This window comes from Bufo gargarizans, chromosome 5 (genome assembly GCF_014858855.1).
Source record: "Bufo gargarizans isolate SCDJY-AF-19 chromosome 5, ASM1485885v1, whole genome shotgun sequence".
Lineage (NCBI taxonomy): Eukaryota > Metazoa > Chordata > Amphibia > Anura > Bufonidae > Bufo > Bufo gargarizans.
Genome location: NC_058084.1, coordinates 390,200,431 through 390,224,605, shown reverse-complemented (window position 1 = coordinate 390,224,605; position 24,175 = coordinate 390,200,431). Strand labels below are relative to the sequence as shown.

General features: G+C 45.6%; 1 protein-coding gene across 2 annotated transcripts in view; it reads right to left on the bottom strand.

Annotated features, from left to right (window-relative positions):
• AHR (aryl hydrocarbon receptor) overlaps positions 1-18,162 on the bottom strand; it is a 121,439-nt gene extending 103,277 nt beyond the window's left edge. The window contains exons 1-2 of one of the 2 annotated variants that reach the window (XM_044293146.1): positions 17,792-18,162; positions 83-270 (exon numbers count right to left, since the gene is read on the bottom strand). In XM_044293146.1, the coding sequence (XP_044149081.1) occupies positions 83-270; positions 17,792-17,847 (244 nt within the window). In that variant the 5' untranslated portion in view covers positions 17,848-18,162. The remainder of the gene's footprint in view (positions 1-82; positions 271-17,791) is intronic. The other variant, XM_044293145.1, reaches the window with a different exon arrangement.
• Positions 18,163-24,175: the final 6,013 nt, after the last annotated feature.

Here is a 24,175-nt window from a genome sequence, read left to right as displayed (position 1 = left end):
ACGACAAGGGCTACGAACACTTCCAATATGCTAATCAATAAGGAAATTCCCTCTGAAATGAAACAGCACATTCATATCTTACCTTCAAAAAAGCCCTTGGCCCTGAGATAACTGACACTGAGGCGAAGAACTGAGAGCTTGTCGAGCTTAGATATGATTTCCTGTGGGAAGGGCAGAAGGCTGGCTAATCTGTCCAGTTCTGTGTTCAGGCGGTCTCGATGCCTCTTCGACGGGTTGGATTTCACTCCATCCGATGGCGTTGATTTCACTCTGTATAGGAAAGAATAAAAAAAATTAGCCATGCAGGAAAACTCTGGCTTATGCTTTAGAAGATGGCGTGTTTCTAATTAACAACGGGACAATCAAGCTGGGGCTACACGTGTCACGTCGCATGTAACGTTTGCCTATGAAGTAGCGATGTGACCTGCTGCGACTGGGGCAAAAAGCATCTAACACTGTTGGATTTTTGGTCGCACGCAACGTTACCATCACAGACCATAATGAAAGTCGCACGTTACTGTGACCTTATTTGTGCAAAAAGACGTTAAAGGCAAGTTGTACAACTTTTCAGATATTTCCCATCGCGCGACTCATGTTGTCTCATACCCTCGGCCTACATGCACATTATGTAGACTCACATAAAATACAAGTAACCACTTGAAGACAGACAAGTCGACTCCTCCTTCTGCTGCCCCTTACAGGTGAAATTCATTTCAAAGTTGGTGGCCAACTTTCAAGACCAAACAGAAGGACTGAACTTTGGGGCTTCCTTGCAAAGGTGGGCATGAAATCCTTAAATTCACACAGTGAACCGCACTGAACCTCAGTATGGCTCCGGTTTTAAATGTCTTTTTTTTTTTTCTTCCATCAAATGTTCTATCCGATACCATATTATGGAGATATTCAACTCTAGAAGAACTGTGAAGGCATCTGGCAAAGTGCCCATGGGGAATCAGAGTGCCTCCATAAAGCCTCATGGACGGTTTAGGAAAATGAACAGATACTGAACTCTGTCATGGGATACACTGCCGCGCTCCGCTCACACGCTTGTGAGCAATGACACAGCAATCTAGTATTTGAACAAAGATTAGTTATTCATGTTCTCATTTATGCTTGCAAAATAAAGTCCTTTGGAAAAAGTATTATAAAAATGAAGGAAATTCCAGCCTACAGAATACTACAACAACTCTCCTGATCTACAATTTGTGAATTTGCATTTTAAAACCACCACCAAAAGATCAAACAAAAGTCACTTTGACACCTCAGTTGCTCCTACTAAAGCCATCTTCTATGCCTGCAGATTGTCCAAGGCTTCCCTGCCTGCTCGCACGATCATGGCGGCTACATTGCTAACTCCGCTGCCCTGCCTGAGCCCTGACCCTTCCACAATTCAGATGTGGTTAGACAGGATCCCATAAATATGCAGATTGGACGCATGATACATTTCTCACATTGTGGGGACCCTGGAGGAGGTCCTGGTCTGTGTCCGCGGGGTCCACCAGCAATATTGTAACAGCGCCTGTAGGACTGGCCTCTAGATAAGTGCATCACCAGTTTGCCAGACTTTTCCACTGCTCTGTGTGTACAACGGCCGTGGCTCATATATATTTATATTACTTTTGTGACTTGCAATACAGTAAAATGACAAATAAGGAGAAATAGCATTCACTCCCTTCTATGTGGGGGAGGGGAAGTGCCAACCACAATAGTCAAATGTGCTTTGCACAACACCACAGCGAAGCTATAACCAGGGGGGGGAACACCGCCGGTCCACGGACGACGTGAAGCGAATAGCCCAATCCCTAAATCCTCACATTATGCAATGAATATTCCAAATGAAACATGATTTTAATTGCATGTCTATTGCATTGTATTTCAGTTTTATTACCCACAATGCATTTTCCTCTCTGCTAGCGCCACCAGCTGTTTGTCCTGTGGATGAAATGTAGGTCCACCTTCTACATTCAGGAGTGGACCGACATGCTTAGTAGCTTCCCTGCTCCCTTCCTAGTCATCCCTACACCAGCGCTGAGAGGAGGAAGCAGGTGAAGCGGCCCAGACACTCTTCATTCATTCATCCCCACTTTTAAATTCATACGAAGTATGAAGCTGTGTATGGTATCTCTCTAGACAAAAAAATTGCATACCACAGTGCTATTTATTAGCACCGGGGCCGTGTGGGAGGGGCTATTTTCAATGCAGGGGAGGAGAGGGTTAATAAAAGTAAATTGCAAAGTACTCCTAGGAGATGCAGGTGCTCAGTTGTCACGTGGGATTAGCAGCAGCCCACCCACAGAAATGGAAGAGATTAGTGCTCCAGATATGGGAGTAAAAAAAAAAAAAAAAAACACACACACCACATGGATGACATCTGTATGCTATCTTTTTTTTTTTTTGGGCGGATCCATTGTAACAATGTCTAAGATGGACAAGAATAGGACATGTTATTTTATTTTTAATTTTTGCGGGGCTACGGGGCGGACATACTGATGCGGACAGCACACGGTGTGCTGTCCACATTTTTTGCGGACCCATTGAAATGAATTGGCCGCATCCCATCCGCAAAAAAAAACAAAAAAAAAAAACGGGACTGGACATGGAAACAAACAACAGTCGTGTGCATGAGGCCTGCTGTACAAGTAATATGATGGACACCAGTGGCTTCCGACAGACCCACTGACTATACTGGCATTCAGTATCGGGCTTCCTATCATGTATAACCGGACCAAAAAATAAATTGTGCGTTATTTTGTCTGGCAATTTTAACCAACACAGATTAACAAAGCTTTCTAAACATACAGCTATAATAAAAGCACTCAAGAGTAGATGCTGGACCTCAGGAAATTTACACTGAATGTAATTGGAGGGAACTTAGCAACTGTTAAACCACAGAGAAGCAGGTCCCTTGACAACTAGAGAATGCATATTCCCTCAAGACAAGTCATATAGCAACACGCGGGCACAGCACTTACATAACACATCACAGTAAACAGTATTAAAAGTTCATCCCACCAATGTTAACAATGCAGTATAACCTTGCATTTGTTCTGGCAGTGCTTCACTGTGTCAAGTTTTCTTGAAGAACATCTAGGAGAAAAGAGAATCTTGACTGTGGGAAAAGCCCGTACCTTGGATCCAGTGATCGACCATATTGAAGGAACTTTCACTGCATAACTTTTTCATCACCATCTTTCCTATGGATGGCTAGGAGCTGTGCGGTCTCTTCTATGAAATTCAGGACTAAGTGTGAATGTGACCCTACCTCACCATAGACCTGCTGTGCTCCAAACAAGATTGTGGTTTGAGACTTTTTTCCTTTTGATTTTTGAATCAATTTGTACAATACACCAATGGTCACGGCCTGGTTGCAGCCCACTAAAATAAACTATGCTTCTTTTCAGACATAAAAAATATTCCATATGATACAATGTTCACATTGGCTGTCATGTCAAGAAGTTCACTCCATCGTTTCCTTTGTTCCGATACCAGATGAGTGTACAACTGATACACAAAGGCGTTGGCATCAGATTTTCCAGTTGGTTTTTGGGGTCTGTTTCGGTGTTCAGGGCCCATAAATAAAACTGACTGGATTGATAAAACTACTACAAAGTAAGGACTAGAGAGATAACACTCTGCGTGCATCTCCCCCGGTCACTTCTGGTCTATGGGTAGGGGACTACTACTCCATCTCTAGGCAGAAACTCTCCATGAACATTTATCTGGTCAATAACTCCCATTCATTGCATGGGCCATAAAATACACCCTGCTGAACAGTCCACACAGAGGAGGGAAAAATACGTGTCCAACAATGCAACCCAAGTGGATGTGTGGAAAAATAAGTAAACCCATCTCTCTTCTACATACTTTAAGAATTACAAAATGCATGAAGAAATAAAAAATAGATTATCTCCTGACAATGGCACCGGTCATGGGGTGGGACGCATCAAGCAAGAGAACAGTCAGTTCTTGAAGGTGATGTGTTGAAAGCAGGGAAAATAGTGAAGCCAAAAGGATTTGAGTGGAGTCGACCAGGAAGAAAATCACAGAAATAAGATAATAATGCACTTAGTAAAGTAGATGCAAGCATTAAATATGGACAAAGTCCTCACTCCGATATGATGATGTGATTTTCTTCAATAATATGGCCAGGGACATCCGCACATTTATATATCACACCGTGCAGGATGTTTTTATCTTAGTTTTTTCTGTGATTTTTTGGTCTAGGTCAGGCATCCCCAAACTGCAGCCTTCCAGCTGTTGTAAAACTACAACTCCCAAAATGCCCTGCTGTAGGCTGATACCTGTAGGCTGTTCGGGCATGCTGGGAGTTGTCGTTTTGCAACAGCTGGAGGGCCGCAGTTTGAGGATGCCTGGTCTATGTAGTATATGCTTGAGGGAGTGGCACCTTCAAGTGTGAATGCGCTCCTATTTTATCTTGGGAGTAGCATTCCTTTGCACTTTTGCCCTTCCTATCCAATAGAGCGCCTTTATTAGGTGGTACATATAGGTGTGTTTGCTCTTCCTCCCATCGGTTGCTTGATGCACATGGAGGTGACTAGGAGAAGCACACCATATGTGCGGCGTCTGCGCTCCTGAACATAGAAGCCCAATGGCTTAGGTAGGTTTAGTGTAGGACCCGCCTGACCTGAGACCACCTTGGCGCTTAGTAGGCGGGCACAGATGTGTTTTGATCAAAATATATTGGCTAAGTGTCTCGGATATTATATCAGAGTGAGGACTTTGTCCATATATAGTGCTTGCATCTACTTTACTAAGTGCATTATTATCTTATTTCTGTGATTTTCTTCAATAATATGGCCAGGGACATCCGCACATTTATATATCATACCGTGCAGGATGTTTTTATCTTAGTTTTTTCTGTGATTTTTTTTGTCTATGGAGTCGACAAGGACCAAATTGTGATGGAGAAAACTGGGTCAAAGCATCTACAAAAATGGCAAGTCTTGAGGGGGCTTCCCAGTGTGAAGTGGTTGCTACCTACCAACTGGCCCAAGGAAGGACAACTGTTGAACCAGCAAAATGGTCATGGTCACCTAAGGCTCTCTGATGTGTGTGGGGAGCAAAGGCTAGACCAGGCATGCTCAACCTGCGGCCCTCCAGCTGTTGTAAAACTACAACTCCCAGTATGCCTGAACAGCCTACAGCTATCAGCCTATAGCAGGGCATTGTGGGAGTTGTAGTTTTACAACAGCTGGAGGGCCGCAGGTTGAGCATGCCTGGGCTAGACCATCTGGTCTGATCTCTCAGGAGTACATAATGCTGACAATGTAGGGGACTGCTGATGCTCAAAAACTAGACCATAGAGCAATGGAAGAAGATGGCCTGGCGTGAGGAATTATGTTTTCTTGTACATCATGTGGACAGCTGGGTGCTTTTGTGCTGCCAACCTCTGGAAGAAATAGCACCAAGATGCACTACAGGAAGGTGCAAAAAAAAAAAAAAAAAAAAAAAAAAGGGGTCATGTACTAACCAGAAATACACCTATAGGCATAGAAAATGGTCCAAATGTAAGCCAGCAAGGAAGCCAGCTATAGGGGATATTAAAACCAGCGTCTAAAACGGAATTCTTAATAAATGACCCCCAAAGTCTCTGAAACCAGCCGAAAACAAATCCCTTGTGACTATTCTAAAGAGATCAGTTCTGGCAAAGGTTCATCGAGAGTCTCGTCTCCAGCAGACATGGACATGGTTGGTGCCAATTGTCCACACTCTATAGAACAAACACGGCTATTCTGTACACAGCTTTTTTATTTACTCGTCATCCAGAAGTACTTTAAGGACAGACGATGCTGGCTACCGAGAGCAGGAGTCAACGAAGCGAAAACGTAATTAGAGATGAAAAGAACAAACCATTACAAATGCAGCCATGTGCGGTCTCTGAAGTGTAATTTTTCTGAGCGCAAAGGCCTTTTCTTAATTTTTGAACTGGTCAATTAAATAGCCCAAATTAATCATAGAGCATTTGTTTGAGAAAGGATTCTGAATAAACTATGAAATAAGTCTCCCTACCCAACACACATGCAAGTTGTACGTGACCGCTACAGAACAGAATACATGCAAGGACGCCCGTTCGGGCGAGATGCAGTGTCCTCGAAATACCTCAACATCTCTGGCAGGGGCTGGCAAATTCTAACCGAAGTAACAACTTTACCATACGTTACTTTTAGCACTTCTGAACTAGGCAGTCTTTTAAAAGACCGATCCTCTTAAATGGTAGGCTTTTTCATGGTGCCAAAGGTTCCACAGATGATAAATGTCTGATATTCTCCCCTGGACACATTGATTTGTTAGGGGTCCTGAAGCTTAACAAAGGCTCAAATTTGTGTCAAGGTAAAATAATATACACATTGCCCATTTACATCAGTGACTCTCCAGTATAAGGCCCCTTTTACACGAGTGAGTTTTCCACGCAGGTGCAATGCGTGATGTGAATGCATAGCACCTGCACTGAATCCAGACCATTCATTTCAATGGGTCTGTGTACATGAGCTTTTTTTTACGCATCAGTTCTGCTTTGCGTCAAAAACGCAGTATGTTCTATATTCTGCATTTTTCAAGCAGCCCTGGCACCATAGATGTGAACGGGGTTTCAGTGAAAAACGCATTGTATCCGGAAGTGGAGCTGTAATGCATTTTTCACTGATGGTTGCTAACAGATGTTGTTTGTAAACCTTCAGGTTTTTTTTTTAATCACGTGCGTGAAAAACGCATCAAAACGCATTGTACCGGCGCCGAAAAAAAACTGGACACTGAATGCAATCGCAAACAAAACTGACTGACTTTGCTTGCAAAATGGTGCGAGTTTTACTGAATGCACCCTGAACTCATCCGGACCTAATCCGTCACGCCCGTGTGAAAGAGGCCTAAGGCTTTGTTCACATCTGTACTGGTAACTTTGTTCCAAGCCTCTGTAGAAGATTCCATTATTTTGATGGGAGAACAGCATTGCAAAATAAAAGCGATTTGTCCCACAAAATGATGGACAGCATACCAGAACCTCATGGGATCCTTTTACAGGTTTGAGAAGAGCTGGCGTCATCTGTCATATGAGCTATCAGCTAAGGGGGGGGTAAAACCTATAGAAAGCAACCCAAAAACATGATGCTCTGTAGCAAAAGTCTAGAATCATTGGATAACTACCTCCTGGGATATTGACTATGGCTAGTAATTGGCTGCAGCGGTCACATGCCCCTGTGTCGAAACATCACCCCTGGACTATGAAGTAGAGAGTGGCAAGTGCAAGAAGAATAAAAATAAAAAAAAAACACTTATGGGTTTTTTTCAGGGGTAAAAAGGACAAAAAAAAAATAAGTATAATTTTCTGCAATAAACATGCAAAACATATCTTCAACAAAACAAGAAATAAGAAATAAAAAAAAAAGCAGAATCCCCTTAAACTCAAAACTTCAAAGTGAGACAACAAATACTCCCACCTCTTGTACAGACACATTCTACTTCATGGCGTCCTACTGAACACCACAGAGAAGAGCATCGTCCTGAGAGCCCTCAAAGATCCATACAGCTGGGTTCTGTACCCTTTATATCAGTCAATACAGTGTATATACACACATACACAGCAAGTACGGCACCATGAAGAAATGAAGAACACTCAACTCACCACTGATGAGCAATCTTAGCTGGAGCTTCACAAGGCTCTTCTGCAAGTGTGTACTAGCTTCGAAATGACCGTGCCCATCGAGGGAGATGAAGAAGCAGCGAGGACCCACCTCAAACAAGTGGCACCCAGCTAGTGGCTGACAGAACAGACATGAAAGACTAGTATGCAAGCCCACAGCTCCCTACCCAGATGAGGATGCAGGACAGACCACTGCTCCTATTGTCCGAGACAATTATTAATAAATCCGTATTCATCAATTTTCTAATCCAGTATTCCGGCAGTGACACAATATCCCCTATTCACAGGATATGGGGGTCCTACCACCGGGACCCATATCAATTACAAGATCCAGGGCTGTGGAGTCAGTAAGCCAAAGACTCCGACTCCCGCATTTCATCAGCAACTCCTTCATAAACGGTCAATAATATAGTAATACCATTTTACTGCAGTAAGTTTGTTAACATTGGGCTTTTTCTTCCCATCATGTAAGTAATCCAGGCTACTTGGATAGAACTTAAATCATATTTATTAGAATACAATTTCTGAAATAACTTTTCACAGTTGCCCGCAGCCTGCCTCCGCTATGGAAAGATTCATACTTTTTTGCCATCAGTAGCTCTGCTCCGCGGCTTGTTTACTTCCTTCCCGCTATGGGCAGGATCACCTTGCTCCACTAGAGCCAATAACCGGGATTCAGTGGTGACATGTCCACAATAGACATGTCACCGCTAAAGCCAGTTACTGGCGGCATTGGAGAAAGATGATCCTGCCCATAGCAGGGAGGAAGTAAACAAGCCTCAGACCGGACGTGGGACCCGGCGTGCAGGACCAGACTGGTGGGGAGTAGGCAAGTAGGATTCTTTCCATAGCGGAGGCACGCTGCAGGCACCTGTGAGAAGTTACTTATTCCTGAACAGCATCTTTAATGCTGTCTTCCAGTTCTGTCTAGCAGATCTGAGATGGCTGCAGGCATGCCCCAGTGGTGAAACCCCTCCTCTGGTCTTCACTACTGCATTTGCAGCACTGTTTTAGGCATTGTAACTAAGACCCTTGGAGCAGCATGAAGATATATAGTATAAGGGACAGGGGAGGACTGATTATCTATCACTACTAGAACCCCCTGCTTATCACTGGTTATAGTATAAGGACAGGAGAGGTGAGAACTGATTGTCTATCACTACTAGAACCCCCTGTTTATCACTGTTTATAGTATAAGGACAGGAGAGGTGAGAACTGATTGTCTATCATCACTAGAACCCCCTGCTTATCACTGGTTATAGTATAAGGACAGGAGAGGTGAGAACTGATTGTCTATCATCACTAGAACCCCCTGCTTATCACTGGTTATAGTATAAGGACAGGAGAGGTGAGAACTGATTGTCTATCACTACTAGAAGCCCCTGCTTATCACTGTGCTGGATAAATAAGGGCCTTAGATAAAACATAAAATATATGCATGATTAACAACTTTAACAATATTTTCAACATTTCGGTCAACTCCAACTGCATCCAAAACCAGCTTTGACTCCGATTCCACAGCCATGAGCAAAACGGGGAACTTGTATCGCACAGGGCTCCCCCAAATTGAATGTCGCAGGTTGGGCATGCACACTGCTGCTCCAATCATTTCTACAAGAGACAGCCAAGTACAGGGCTTGGATATTTCCAGCAGTCCCATACAGATGACTGGAGCGGCAGTGCACATGGCCAACTTGCCAGTCCACTCATTTTGGGTGCTCCATTCTCATGATCAGTGTGGGTCCCAGCAGTAATTCTGGAGCATCTTTACTCATAACTCTGCATTGGAACATTCTTCCATTATCCCTCCTAGAAATGTACAAGTATATTGCCAATCAGGTGTTAGTATTCACCTTTATCCAAGGGGTGTGTCCCCACTCTGCTACTGTCACTGACGACTGGACAGTTTCCTACTGTGTGTGGGACACACGGTCAACTAGTAATCAATTAATTTCTTCCAGTGGGAATAACAGAGGAACATCAGAACAAATCGTTTTGAGAAAGAGATGCCTAGTAGTTACTAAAGCAGACATGTCAGAAGAGATGAAAGATCCTCTACAGCAGTGTTTCCCAACCAGTGTGCCTCCAGCTGTTGCAAAACTACAACTCCCAGCATGCCTGGACAGCCTTTGGCTGTGCGGGCATGCTGGGAGTTGTAGTTTTGCAACAGCTGGAGGCACACTGGTTGGGAAACACTGCTCTACAGTACCAACATTCTTTGTCAACCATACAAAAGAAACTAGTGGGAATAAGCGAGTTAAACCAGGCATAAATTACAATATAAAAGGGGTTGTCCCAGATGAACAATCCCTACCAAAAATGAGCCGACCACCACCCTGCTTTAAAGGGGTTGACTGAAAGTTGACTACTGATGACCTATTCTCCGGCAGCCCCGCCAATCAGCAGCACAGCCTCCTCACTGCTTACCAAACACAGTGCCGCCCCCATTGTATAGTGGCTGTTCTTGGAATTGCAGCTCTGCGACAATGACATCACTGGTCGGCGCCCCGCTGATCAGACAATGAAGACCTATCCTGAGGATAGGTCACCTGTATTGCACCCTCGGCCAACCCCTGTGGCCTTTAGCTGCAGCCAGTTACTCATTTCACATGAACGGCCGATCATGTAATACAAGTACCGACAGGGTCTACAGCGAGAGCTGTACTTTTGTGGGGGGCAATCCCCTTTGGCTCCCGAGCTTGGAACCCCCTAAATGATGTCCATATGCTGTTATATGGCATATGGAAAGCAGTGGTTTTCAAGCTGGCGCCATTTACGCCGGTATGGGCCGTTTCTACACCTCTCCGTTTCCTTGTGATCCATTTCCAACATAAGGTTATGGTAACAAATCACACGGACAACTTGATGTTGTATATGACAATTTTATAGATCTGCCAATAAAAAAGACTGTAAAAAACATAAGTGTTTGTCTTAGATCTGATGAATAGTTAACTGTTCGCCCACAACTGCTGGCTCTATAGTGACCGCCACGATTTGGCTCCTGGAAGCTCTTATTAATAAACGGTAATTTATAACACGTGAATATTACCGTCTCCTGACTAGTGAATGGCCCCCTCACAAGGCGGCAGACATTTCTACATACACAGAACATTCCTAAAGAATAATGAAACTGTTCTCCTCTCTAAATGGCACCCAATTGAATTGTGGCAAGTTACAGTTCTACGGGGCAAGAAGCAACATGACTTTTTTCATCCCTTGAAAAGATCCGATTAGCTGGAGAAACAAGAATTAAGGCCCCTTTCACGAGTTTTCCGAGCAGGTGAAATGCGTGACGTGAATGCATAGCATCCGCACTGAACCCGGACCCATTCATTTCAATCGGTCTGTGTACATGAGTTTCACGCATCAGTTCTGCGTTGCGTCAAAAACGCAGCCTGTTCTATATTCTGCATTTTTCATGCAGCCCTGGCCCCATAGAAGTGAACGGGGCTTCAGTGAAAAACACATTGTATCCGGAGGCAGGTGCGGATGCGGTGCGATTTTCACTGATGGTTGCTAGGAGAGGTTGTTTGTAAACCTTCACTTTCTTATCACGTGCGTGAAAAACGCATAGCACCCGCGCGGAAAAGACTGAACGCAATCGCAGACAAACTGACTGAACTTGCTAGCAAAATGGTGCGAGTTTCATTTAACGCATCCGGACCTAATCCGTCACGCTCGTGTGAAAGAGGCCTAACACATTAAAGAACAAAATAATAGACCGAAGAAAGCCAGGACAAGTCTGCAGCAGATTAAAGGGGAACAAGCCCCCAACATAAGAGTCTACCTGAGGACAGAATCTTACTGGATGGGGACACGCTCTACAAAGGCATCGAAGGGTTCCTCTATACTAAAAAGGAGGGGGGTTCACAGTAGCTCGCAGGCTGCCAGCTCCCTTACCGCACCTGCGCCGAATACTGAACGGCACGAGATTTCCCCAGAGCACAGGGCTGGCTGGCAGACAGATGCGAGGGCTGCCTGGCCGCTGGCCCTGTCAATCAGGACTTGGAGGGAGGCGACAAAGGTGGGAGAACGGAGCCTCTAGGAGCAGGACCAATAGGGTTAAATCTGGTGACAGAAACCCTTTAAGTGTCCATTCACACGTCCATAGTGTATTGCGGATGCGCAATACACCCGGCCAGCACCCTCATAGAACTACCTATTTTTGTCCGCAATTGCGGACAAGATTAGGGCACGTTCTATTTTTTTCCCGGAGCTGCGGACCGGAAGATCGGGGTCGCGCTCCGGAAATGTGGAGAGCACTTAGTGTGCTCTCCGCATCCATTCCTGCCCCATTGAGAATGAATGGTTCCGCACCCGTTCCAGATATTGCAGAATGGATGTGAGGAACCCATTCCACGGACGTGTGAATGGACCCCTAATAGTGGAGTGGATATTGCAGCTAGGTTTTAGAGGAGGACAATAAGAAAAAAATATTTTTCATTAGACCTCAGCTCAGACCCCAATGTGAATGACGCCGTATTAGATGTCAGATATCAGCCCCCAGCAGCCTCATATCAGCCCCCATTGCCTCTCATATGCCTGTGAATGTAAAGAAAATAACTTTTTAAGCACAGAAAATTCAAACCATCCAACAGAGCAGGTCTATAGTGTAATGGCAACTCTTCTGCCTACCAGAAAGAAGGTCTGGGGTTCAAATCCTGAGGAAAACCTGTGAAATAATTTATTTGGTAAATGTCTATGTGCAGGACAAAGGCCTCTCCCCCAACCCATATCCAACACCACTTCATCAGGCTACTTTCAGACTTGCGGCAGAGTGATGCGGCAGGCAGTTCTTTAGGGCACTTTCACACTAGCGTTTTTCTTTTCCGTCAAAAGGGCTCAATGCCGGAAAAGAACTGATCAGTTTTATCCCCATGCATTCTGAATGGAGAGTAATCTTCCGTTTAGTCTTTTTGACTGATCAGGCAAAAGATAAAACTGCAGCATGCTACGGTTTTATCTCCAGCCCAAAAAAACTGAAGACTTGCCTGAATGCCGGATGCGGCATTTTTTTCCATAGGAATGTATTAGTGCCAGATTCTGCATTCAAAATACCGGATCAGTCCTTCCGGTCTGCGCAAATAAATTTAAAAAAAAAAAAGTGAAAGAAATAAAAGCCAGATCCGTTTTTCCAGTCGACACCGGAAAGACGGATCCGGCATTTCACTGCATTTTTCTGACTGATCAGGATCCTTATCAGTCTGAAAAAATCCTGATCAGTCTTACAAATGCCATCAGTTGGCATATGTTTTGCCAGATCGGGCAGGCAAGTCCGGCGACAGAACTGCTTGCCAGATCACTCTGCCGCAAGTAGTGCACTCAGAGCCTCATCATCTGCTTTATATAATACTGGAGTTATTTTGTGTGTGTGTGTAACTGGAAAACTCCTTTAAGGCCTGCAAGGAGTGAGCGCTGCATTGTGGAAGCAACATGCCGATTAGATCTCCCAGTTGCGGCACCAGTAAGAGGCGCTGCCTTCTAGTCATTTGTATACATAACTCTATTACACCGTACAGGTCTCCTCTGTGGAGGTTCTGCTGCTCTGCACCCCCCCCCCCCCCGACTAGCCACAAAGCACATCTAATTGAATAAGAAGCAAATAAATTGAGCAAGTCATGTACAATGTCAAAGCACTAAATAGAGCGCAGGAACAGCAGAGCTGATGCAGAGGGGGCTCCATAAAGGCTTGATTTAAAGCGGCAGTTCCTAAACTAGAAAACGACCCGAGAACATCTCCTTCGCTTGCTGCAAGAAATCAGCAGGATACAATACGTCTCAAGACGGAGGAGCCTTCTAAATAAAGACCAAAGGTCTCCTCGCTGTCCTCTGCCATAGGATTTGGCAGGGAGCCCACCCTCGCTGCATTGTAGCATACCGCCAAGCCGCCATTAACCCATTCACTGCCTAGCAAACACGACATTCATGACATTAACATTATGAGTAGAAGCACGAATATTATTCCCATAGACGGCCAAATATTTCTGGAGATACGTGATATAAAGCAGCCATGACGTGGAAGCGGATATTATTCTGGATAGGACGCGGTCAGGTTTCCTGAAGCCAAAATCAAGAGTGGGTGATACAAGGAGAGAACGTATAAAGGACAGCTAGGACTTCTCTACTGGTTCAGACACATGGAGCCCCCCCGCCGATCAACTGCTCGAAGAGAAATCCACGGTTTTACCTGCTCGCTGGCGACATAATTACAAGCCGTCCCATTCACTCCTAAGGGACGGCTCTGTAGCATACACTTGAATAGGAAGGAGCGGCCCTAGAGGAGTGAAGGTCCATGGCGCGCAGGTGAACTATGAAGGGAAGGCTGCACTGCCATGGAGAGCGGCCTTCTCTTCAACCAGCCGATTGGCGGGGGTGCCAGATGTCGGACCCCCACCGATCTGATATCGATGACCCATCCTGAGGATAGGTCAACCATATTAAAATCCCAGAAAACACCTTTAAGCATTTCCAATAATCATTCATACAGTCAGTGTTTGGTCAGTGATTTCCATCAGTGATTTTGAGCCAAAACCAAGTGCTGGTCCAAAACACACAACAGGTGCAGATCTTTCCCTTCTACCTTATATCTGTGTAGGATCCACTCCTGGTTTTGGCTCACAATAACTGATGGAAATCACTGACCAAACACTGACTGTGTGAATGAAGCCCTAAGATCCCGTTTGGCGACTAACACCCATGCAACAATATTGGTCGCAGGGGTGTTTTTATGTCGGCCTCATCTTTTAGGCATAAAAGAGGAGTGAAATCTACTCCAGTCAGGGGCCCAGACTGCTGGCAGTGCGTCTAGTTTAGGACGAAGGGCATGCCTAGTCTTAAATTAGGCAAATCCTCTGGCAGCGCGGGGCCGGACCTGGGGGTGGGGTTTGGGTAACAAAGTCCAGCATAAAATAAATGACCCCCATTATGGTTATCCTTACAAGCCTAAAAATCGGTGCCTGCAAAACACATGCTGATGACAAAGACTTTAAAGGGACCTCACCACTAATAGACTCTAAAGTAACAGCACAACGTGTCGCCCACTATAATAGAAGCAAAAAGGAACAAATGTAAAACAGATCGGCCGATTTGAAACATCAGGATACAAACACAGAGCTCATAAAAAAATAACCACAAAGTATAACAAACCACAAAAACAATGGCCACTAATATACTGCAGCATTAGTACAGATCAGCAGGATATAAAAAGACTATGAAAAGCAAGCGTACTACTGATCAGCATACAGGCGGACACAAGCGCGCGGCCGCACACCAGAAGATGCAGCTCCGCTCCATTCCAACAATCAGACTGAACTGGGAGGCACTGTTCACACGGCGAGTGCTTGTTGCAGGTTTCACGCTCCCCGCCGGCCCATCATGTGCGATTTCTTTTATATTATTCTGAAATCACATCTTAGGCCTCATGCACACGGACGTTGTTTTAGTCCGCATCCGAGACGCAGTTTTTGCGGCTTGGATGCGTACCTACTCACTTCAATAGGGCCGCAAGATGCGGACAGCACACGTCCGTTGCTTGGTCCGCGCAAAAAAATAAATAAATAAATAAAATAAATTATATATATAAAAAAAAACTTGTCAGTTTTGCGGACGAGAATAGGCAGTTATATTAATGGCTTTCCGCATTGGGGAACGCATGCGGACGTCATCCGCAATTTGCGGACCGCAAAACACACAACAGTTGTGTGCATGAGGCCTAAGGGTAAGGTTTCACGCTTTTTTTGCCAAAGCCAGAAAATAAAGGATGGACTGATACTTCTCCTGGATCCACTTCTGGCTTTGGCTGCAAAACCCGCCTCAGAGAATCCTCCAAAAAAAAAAAAAAACACTGTCTGCACTCACCCTAAATCTTCTACAGACGGTAGATCACTATATTACAGAATTAAGCAGAGAAGTTCTGATCACTTTTTGGATCTCCTCCAGGTGACACTAGCAGATCTCCCACATGACCCTCTTGACACAGGGATGTAGTAAAACGAGGGGATTTGTCCCATTTCCAGTCAGCCCACCCCTCCACCCCATCGCTAATGTTAGGATGAGAAACAGCCTCAGTAGTATCGCCCTGCAGGTCCCAACAAGCAGCTCCCACCGCCGTCTGCAGCAGTGGCATGGAAGAGAAGGAAGGAGGCCCCTCAGCCTGCACCCAGGGTCTCCTCCACCACCACTCCGACTGTTTCCACAAAATTCTCAAAATCAGAATTTCCCCAAACGCAAGTGACACCCTACCGCATAGGCTTCACCTGGGGGACATGCCCCACCACGCCTCGGGTTCTGCATTATTTTTAATGGGGGAAAACATTCCACATGTAACCGTTTCCTGCCAGGTTCTCTTCATAGGGGAACTAGCGGGTTTGCTCCACGCTTTGAGAAATCTGAGACGGATGGATGCAATCTCCCGACCATAGACAAAATATGCGTGTGCGTTTCATAACTTCATTGTTCTGATATTTACATGACTCATCCTGGAGCTGGATGACGGAAAGCAGGGGAATTATTCACATTCGGTGGCCAGTAGGACACAATGTAAATAATACCGTTATACATTACACACACAGACAGATATTCCAGATCTCCTGGGTCCAGAAATCACCTCAACTTGTAGCTGATCCCTTCAGCATCTAAATCCAAGGCAGTGGCTGGTTAGCGCCCACCCTGGCACATGCCCAACCACCTCCCCAAAAAAACGACGCCCCTACTCCAACCAGCAGAATGAATATGGCTCTCTATTCTGGCAGGAACCACCAGACCTAATGTCCCTGCAGCGGCGCCCCTATCAGCAGGGCGGGCGACGACTGACCACAAGAGATAGGCAGCCCGCGGCGTGGTCCACATAAGGCCTAGTTGACACGAACGTTTTTTTTGCGGGTGTACGGGCCATTTTTTTGTGTTCCGTATACGGTCCGTATACGGAACCATTCATTTCAATGGTTCCGCAAAAAAAACGGAATGTGTTCCGTATGCCTTCCGTTTCCGTTTTTCCGTTCCGTTGAAAGATAGAGCTTGTCCTATATTTGGCCGTAAATCACGGGTCGTGGCTCCATTCAAGTCAATGGATCCGCAAAAAAAACGGAACACATACGGAAATGCATCCGTATGTCTTCCGTTTCCGTTCCGTTTTTTCTGAACCATCTATTGAAAATGTTATGGCCAGCCCAATTTTTCCTATGTAATTACTGTAAACTGTACATGGCATACGGAAAAACGGAACGGAACAACGGAAACACAACGGAACTCAAAAACGGAACAACGGATCCGTGAAAAACGGACCGCAAAAAACTATAAAAGCCATACGTTCGTGTGAACTAGGCCTAACTCAAGAACTTTCATGTAACGCAGCGCGGTCCCTGCCGCTGACATAGTATATACCGTATGGAGGGATCAGGGGGAGAAGAAGTAGAGTGCGACAGGGAAAAGAAGCCTGCGAAACAATAAGGGGTGGAGCAGGGTCACAAAAACAGCACACAAAATGCTTAACATGTCTGCAGCCGTATGGCGGAATACACAGTACAAGCCACCGCGTTAGGGTAGGTGCACCCCGAGTGCAATCAGAAGCGGAGCAGCGTCTATCTGCGGACGGGGACACTTCCCAGCCTAGATCGGATCCCCTCTTATTAACCCTGTCCTCCCCTTCCAGCTGGCTGCCTCTTATATAAGAGGACAGGACGCAGCATCCCAATGCAGATGTCACTTGCTTGTCATAAGTCCCATCTTCCTCAAATTTCTGACCAGAATTCTGACCAGGGGGCACCGCTGATCAGTACCTAATATGGGGGGCGCCGCTTATCAGAATGATTTACTAGGGGGATACAACATCCAGCTAACTAAACGCTGTAATGCTCAGTGTGACCATGCATGTGGTATATATGGTGTATATATATATACACATAATAAAGTGGCAGTGCCATGTCCTGTCTGTGGGCAGTCATACCCCTTCCCCTCCTGGCAGCCAGGGCAGTACCCAGCTCCGCAGGTCCTTCTCATTAACCCGTGAATGCCCTAGCCCCCTGACAGCCATGTCAACAAGCGCTAGGTGTCTCCCCAGCCTGTAGGTAGGTAGACAGAAGTTTGTGCGGGTGCTAGGCCTGCGGGACGCTCCCAGCAGGCACGGGGGCGACTCACGTCTTCTGCACGGGTTTGCGCCTCTTCCTGCTGGCGTACATGATGTTGCTGTTCATGGCTCCCGCACAGTCGGACTCGGGAGAGCCGCCCGAACAGTTGATGGCTTTCTTCGGTGCTTCCTCCTGCCGGGCCAGCCGCGGGCTCACAGCGCCGGTACTAATCCCAGGTCCGGGTCCTGACGGGCGAGGAGCGGAGACCAAGTGAAACTCCGTGGAGCCGTCCCCGCTGCATGAGCTATGCGCACCGCCCCGCGCCTGCTTTTTCCTCTTCCCTGCCTCAACGCTCCGTAGATGCTAGACCCCGGGCAGCCAAAGGACCTTTGATGATGTCACTGCCATGTGACCGGTCACATTTCTGGGAGGAGTCAGCGCCGGGGAGGTTAGAGCAGGGGAAGCGGCAGCGCTCGGAGAGTCTGTGTGTTACAGGAGAACCTAGGAAGAAGATGTAATATTGTATTCAGGGAGAAAGTGCAGAGCTGTGTGTGTGTGGTGTGCATAGTGCAGAGCTGTGTGTGTGGTGTGCATGGAGCAGAGCTGTGTGTGTGTGGTGTGCATAGTGCAGAGCTGTGTGTGTGGTATGCATGGAGCAGGGCTGTGTGTGGTGTGCATGGAGCAGAGCTGTGTGTGTGTGGTGTGCATAGTGCAGAGCTGTGTGTGTGGTATGCATGGAGCAGAGCTGTGTGTGTGTGGTGTGCATGGAGCAGAGCTGTGTGTGTGTGGTGTGCATGGAGCAGAGCTGTGTGTGTGTGTGGTGTGCATGGAGCAGAGCTGTGTGTGTGTGGTGTGCATAGTGCAGAGCTGTGTGTGTGTGCATGGAGCAGAGCTGTGTGTGGTGTGCATAGTGCAGAGCTGTGTGTGTGTGCATGGAGCAGAGCTGTGTGTGGTGTGCATAGTGCAGAGCTGTGTGTGTGTGTGGTGTGCATAGTGCAGAGCTGTGTGTGTGTGTGGTGTGCATGGAGCAGAGCTGTGTGTGTGTGTGGTGTGCATGGAGCAGAGCTGTGTGTGTGTGGTGTGCATGGAGCAGAGCTGTGTGTGTGTGCATGGAGCAGAGCTGTGTGTGTGTATATGGAGCAGAGCTGTGTGTGTGTATATGGAGCAGAGCTGTGTGTGTGTATATGGAGCAGAGCTGTGTGTGTGTATATATGGAGCAGAGCTGTGTGTGTGTGGTATGCATGGAGCAGAGCTGTGTGTGTGGTATGCATGGAGCAGAGCTGCGTGTGTGGTGTGCCGCAGCAGAGCTGTGTGTGTGTGTGTGGTATGCATGAAGCAGAGCTGTGTGGTGCACATTTAGCAGGGCTGTGTGTGTGGAGCAGAGCTCTGTGTGTGTGGTGTGCATGGAGCATATTTATGAGTAAGGGTTGTATATGTGCACTGAATGGGTCCCAGCTGTTTCTGTGCATTGTACATGGATCACAGCTGTACGTGTGCATTGTACATGGATCATAGCTATGTGTGCTCATTGTACACGGATCACAGCTGTATGTGTGCGCGTTGTACACGGATCACAGCTGTACGTGTGCGCGTTGTACACGGATCACAGCTGTACGCGTTGTACACGGATCACAGCTGTACGTGTGCGCGTTGTACATAAAGCAGATCCGCGTGTAATGTGGATGAGGGAGGATGTTGTGTTTAAAGGGGATGTCCGGTAATTAGGTTGTAATATAACAAAAAAATGTTCTGGCAAATGTTCTAATATTAATAAAAAAATGTCTTCTCCATTCTCTTGTGTAGCACAGATGGTCCAGTGGTCCCCCACCTGCCAGCGGTGACGTGGACATGCTATCCCAGTGGCATCACAAGTTTTAAAAAGTAGCCAGAGTAGTTATCACTGGGGATAGCGACAACAGCGCACCGTGTATTCGTGACCGCTCTCCATTTCAGTGGGAGCGCCGAAACTAGATGAACGGTGGCTTGGTTATTTCTGGCAATCCCATAGAAGTGAATGGAGTGGTGGCCGTTCTTGTGTGGGGCGTTCTTTATTCATTTCTATGAGACTTCCGAAAATAGCCGAGAGTGCCGCTCGGCACCACTTTAATAGAATTGAATGGAGGGCAGACACTCATTAGTGTTGGACACTAATATTCGAATAGCGAATTTTTATCGAGAATATCGCCACTTTGAGAATTTGCGAGTATTTAGAATATAGTTCTATATATTCGTTATAAGTGAATCCTCTAATGTGAAGTTGCACGTAGTGCGAAAAAATATTCTAATCACTGCGGATTTGCGCAATTGCGAATATATTGGAGAACTTGACTCTATCTGCATATAAAGCCATTCTAGTGTTCTGCCGTGCCAACCATTTTCTCCAGTCTCAGGAAACTTATACCAGCTTGGAAAAATGTAGCCAAAGTGACCCACACTTGTATTTCGCATTACGAATTCGCATTATGTGATTTTTACATGGCCGATTTTTCGCATTCAATAAAATAATCTCGAAATTCGCAAATATATGACGAATATTCTACAAAATAAGGTGGGACCCACCCCTGACATTGGTGGAATATCCTAGTAATATGCCGCCAATGTTCCAGGTGAGAAACCCCCTTTAAGAAGTGCTCATGTACCTCCAGACAAGCCCTGGTGAGCCTCACCTTATTACTGTATTGTCTGCAGGTCAGTGGTCACGGTTATGTACGTTCTATTCAACTTATTTTATGGCAGGACAAATGGTAGCAAGACCTAGACGCAAGCTCCATGTAATAAAAGCACAAGGACCCTATGGAATTACCTAGATAAAGTGAAGATAAAACATGCAGTCTGATTGGTATCCAAGTCAGAATTAGGGCTCATGCACGCGACCGATGGGATTTTGTGGTCCGCAAAAAAAAAAAAAAAAAAGATGACATCCACATTGCATCCTTTTTTTTTGCGGATCCATTGTAACAATGCCTGCCCTTGTCTGCAAAACGGACAAGAATAGTACATGTTCTCTTTTTTTTTTTTTTTTTTTTTTTGTGGAACGTTCATACGGACACGAAATGCAGAGAGTCTTTTCAAAATAAATTTTCAAGCCCCGTTGAAATAAATGGTTCCGTATACGGACCTGTAAAAAACCGGAACAGAAGTGGAAGAAAAATACATTCCTGTGCATGAACCCTTATAGACAAACACAATGGAAAACTTTACATGGGGTGTCCTTACTTTTTCCCATAAATGTCTTTATAGCAGTTTTAAAACTGTGATGCCCCCTGGAAATTTATCATCATTATGTAGATTCAGCAAATCATATTTGTTAAATTATTGTAGAACATAATAAAAATAAAAAAAAGATTGTGGGATATAATAGATTTGATTAAGTAAAAATAGCTTCCCTTTTCATCATATCCGTGGTTCCTTATTCAAAAAGTGAGCAGAGGTTTTAAAACATTTTGGTTTCTCTGTCTTTAAACTTTTACTTATTTAGAAAATAAGGAAATATAAACCAAAAAACTGAACTTTTACTCTGATTCTGTATGCCCGTTAGGTTATGTTCACACTTTGGGGGAAATTTATCAAGCCCATTGCACCAGAAAAGTGGCACCAAAAGGTCATAACTGCTGTTTTCTTAAAAAGGAGGCATCCTGACAAATTTAACATCAGAAAGCTGGCGTAAACTGCACCAGAAATCTGCACCAGCTCCCTTATATTGTTTTATGAAGACTGGCATAATACATTTTTTATAAATTCCCCTCTAGTTCTCTCTGTAGAGTATAGGGTGGGAAATGTTCCTGACTCATACCTAAACATATCCATAGGGCATAGCGTACCCAGCTTATGCCTAAACAGTGTCCTTATTATGATTTATTATTATAGCGCCATTCATTCCATAGCGCTGTACATATAAAAAGGGGTATACATACATAATACAGACAGTTGCACTAAGCATGAACAAGGCGAATTACAAACTGGTACAGAAGGAGAGAGAACTAGAGATGTCGCGAACATAAAATTTTCCGTTGGCGAACGTGAATTTCCGCGAATGTTCGTGAACCGCCATAGACTTCAATAGGCAGGCGAATTTTAAAACTCTTTCTGGCCACAATAGTGATGGAAAAGTTGTTTCAAGGGGACTAACACCTGGACTGTGGCATGCCGGAGGGAGATCCATGGCAAAACTCCCATGGAAAATTACATAGTTGACGCAGAGTCGGGTTTTAACCCATAAAGGGCATAAATCACCTAACAATCCTAAATTGTTTGAAATAACGTGCTTTAAAACATCAGGTATGATGTTGTATCGATCAGGTAGTGTAAGGATTACGCCCGCTTCACAGTGACAGACCAAACTCTGACAGACCAAACTCCCCGTTTAACGCACCGCAAACAGTCCATTTGCATAACCGCAAACTCTCCATTTGCACAAGGTTGGATACCAAGCTAGCCATGTCCCGTTCCTTGTCCTCACTGACGTCATTGAAGGTCTCTTCCTCCACCCAGCCACGTACAACACCAAGGGTCCCCGAAAGGTGACAACAAGCCCCCTGGGACGCCTGCTGTGGTTGGTCTTCCACCTCCTCAAAGCCACCTTACTCCTCTGACAACTCTTCAGACTCCTCTCTCTGCATTGCCGCAGGTCCAGCAATCGACGACGACAAGGCTGCTTCTGGTGGTGATGGTGACCACAACTCTTCCTCTTCATGCTCATCTATGGCTTGATCCAGCACTCTTCGCAGGGCACGCTCCAGAAAAAACACATATGGAATGAGGTCGATGATGTTGCCTTGGGTTTGACTGACCAGGTTTGTCACCGACCGCAAAAGGACGCATGAGCCTACAGCCATTGTGCATGAGCGTTCAGTAACGCGGCCAAAAAATACCCAGCTCCGCAGAGGCTGTCCTCTGTCCTTATAAAAAAAAAAAATCTGTTCTTACCAGTTAAATCTGTTTTGTCCCCTATCAGAGGCCGATGTATGAAATAGATTTTAGGAACCGGGAGATGGAAAAAGATGCTTGGTTGGTCCTCCTACTTCCAATTTGGGGCACTATGAGTGGTGTGTTAAGTAGTACTATTAGTACTATTCTTATCAGTTTATTCCCTGTTACGTCCCCTATCAGGGGACGTGTATCGAATAGATTTTAGACAACCGCAAAGAGTTGTCAATAGTTGACACACTCATGACATAAATTTTATTCCTCTATGCGTCAATCTTGGTGTAGTGATGACTGTGCTCGTGCGCACGTTTGGGAGATTGCAGGCGATGGCAGTTTTTTAAAGCCTATGGTCGTGCTGAGGTAGTTCAGTGACAGTTAAGTGACCCAGAAAACAATGATTCTGCAGTGTGGGCCCATTGTTGGCCTAGTAGGCTTTAATGATCACCTTAGATGATCACAAAGAAAATTTATGTTTTTTCTATGCAAAATTATCCAGCCGATCGCTTTTGGTCTGTTCACAATGAAGCAACAACCTTATCATCTGGGGTGTGCCAACAATGCCATAGAGGTGATGATCGCTTCATTGTGATACGCAAGCCCCTTCACCACAACAAGGTAATGATTCCGAAGGGGAATTGACACTTGTATGTGCCTTTTTTTTTTTTTTTTTTTTTTTTTTGCAGCACCAGAGGCCAGAAAAATTAGGCATGTACACATGCCTGAAAAACTAGGTATTGTTGCAGCCGCTGCTGTAGCAGCGGCCGGAAAAATTGATGTTTTCCAGGCAGAAAGTGCATTAAAACATTGCGGCTTGAACCTTAGTTGGTGGCGGAGAAGTCACGCAAGTCATCCGGCATGCAGAGATTAAATACAGCAGCGTGGGGACCAATTTTAGCCCAAGGCATCTCATCAGGCCTTATTTTGTCAAATGTATCGCCCACTGTCAGTCCCTTCGGTATCCATGTCTCATTCATCTTAATAAAGGTGAGGTAATTTAGACTTTTTTGACCTAGACGACTTCTCTTCTCAGTGACAATACCTCCTGCTGCGCTGAAGGTCCTTTCTGACAGGACACTTGAAGCGGGGCAGGCCAGAGGTTCAATCGCAAATTGGGATAGCTCAGGCCACAGGTCAAGCCTGCACACCCAGTAGTCAAGGGGTTCATCTCTCCTCAGTGTCGATATCTGCAGTTAAGGCAAGGTAGTCTGCTACCTGTCGGTCAAGTCGTTCTCTGAGGGTGGACCCCGAAGGACTGTGGTGATGCGTAGGACTTAAAAAGCTCCACATGTCCTCCATCAACAACACGTCTGTAAAGCGTCCTGTCCTTGCCGGCGTGGTAGGAGGAGGATTACTTTCACCTCTTCCCCTGTTAGATTCCCGTTGCGCTGTGACATTACCCTTATATGCTGTGTAAAGCATACTTTTTAACTTGTTTTGGAACTGCTGCATCCTTTCCGACTTCTGGTATTTCGGTAACATTTCAGCCACTTTCTGCTTATACCGGGGGTCTAGTAGCGTGGCCACCCAG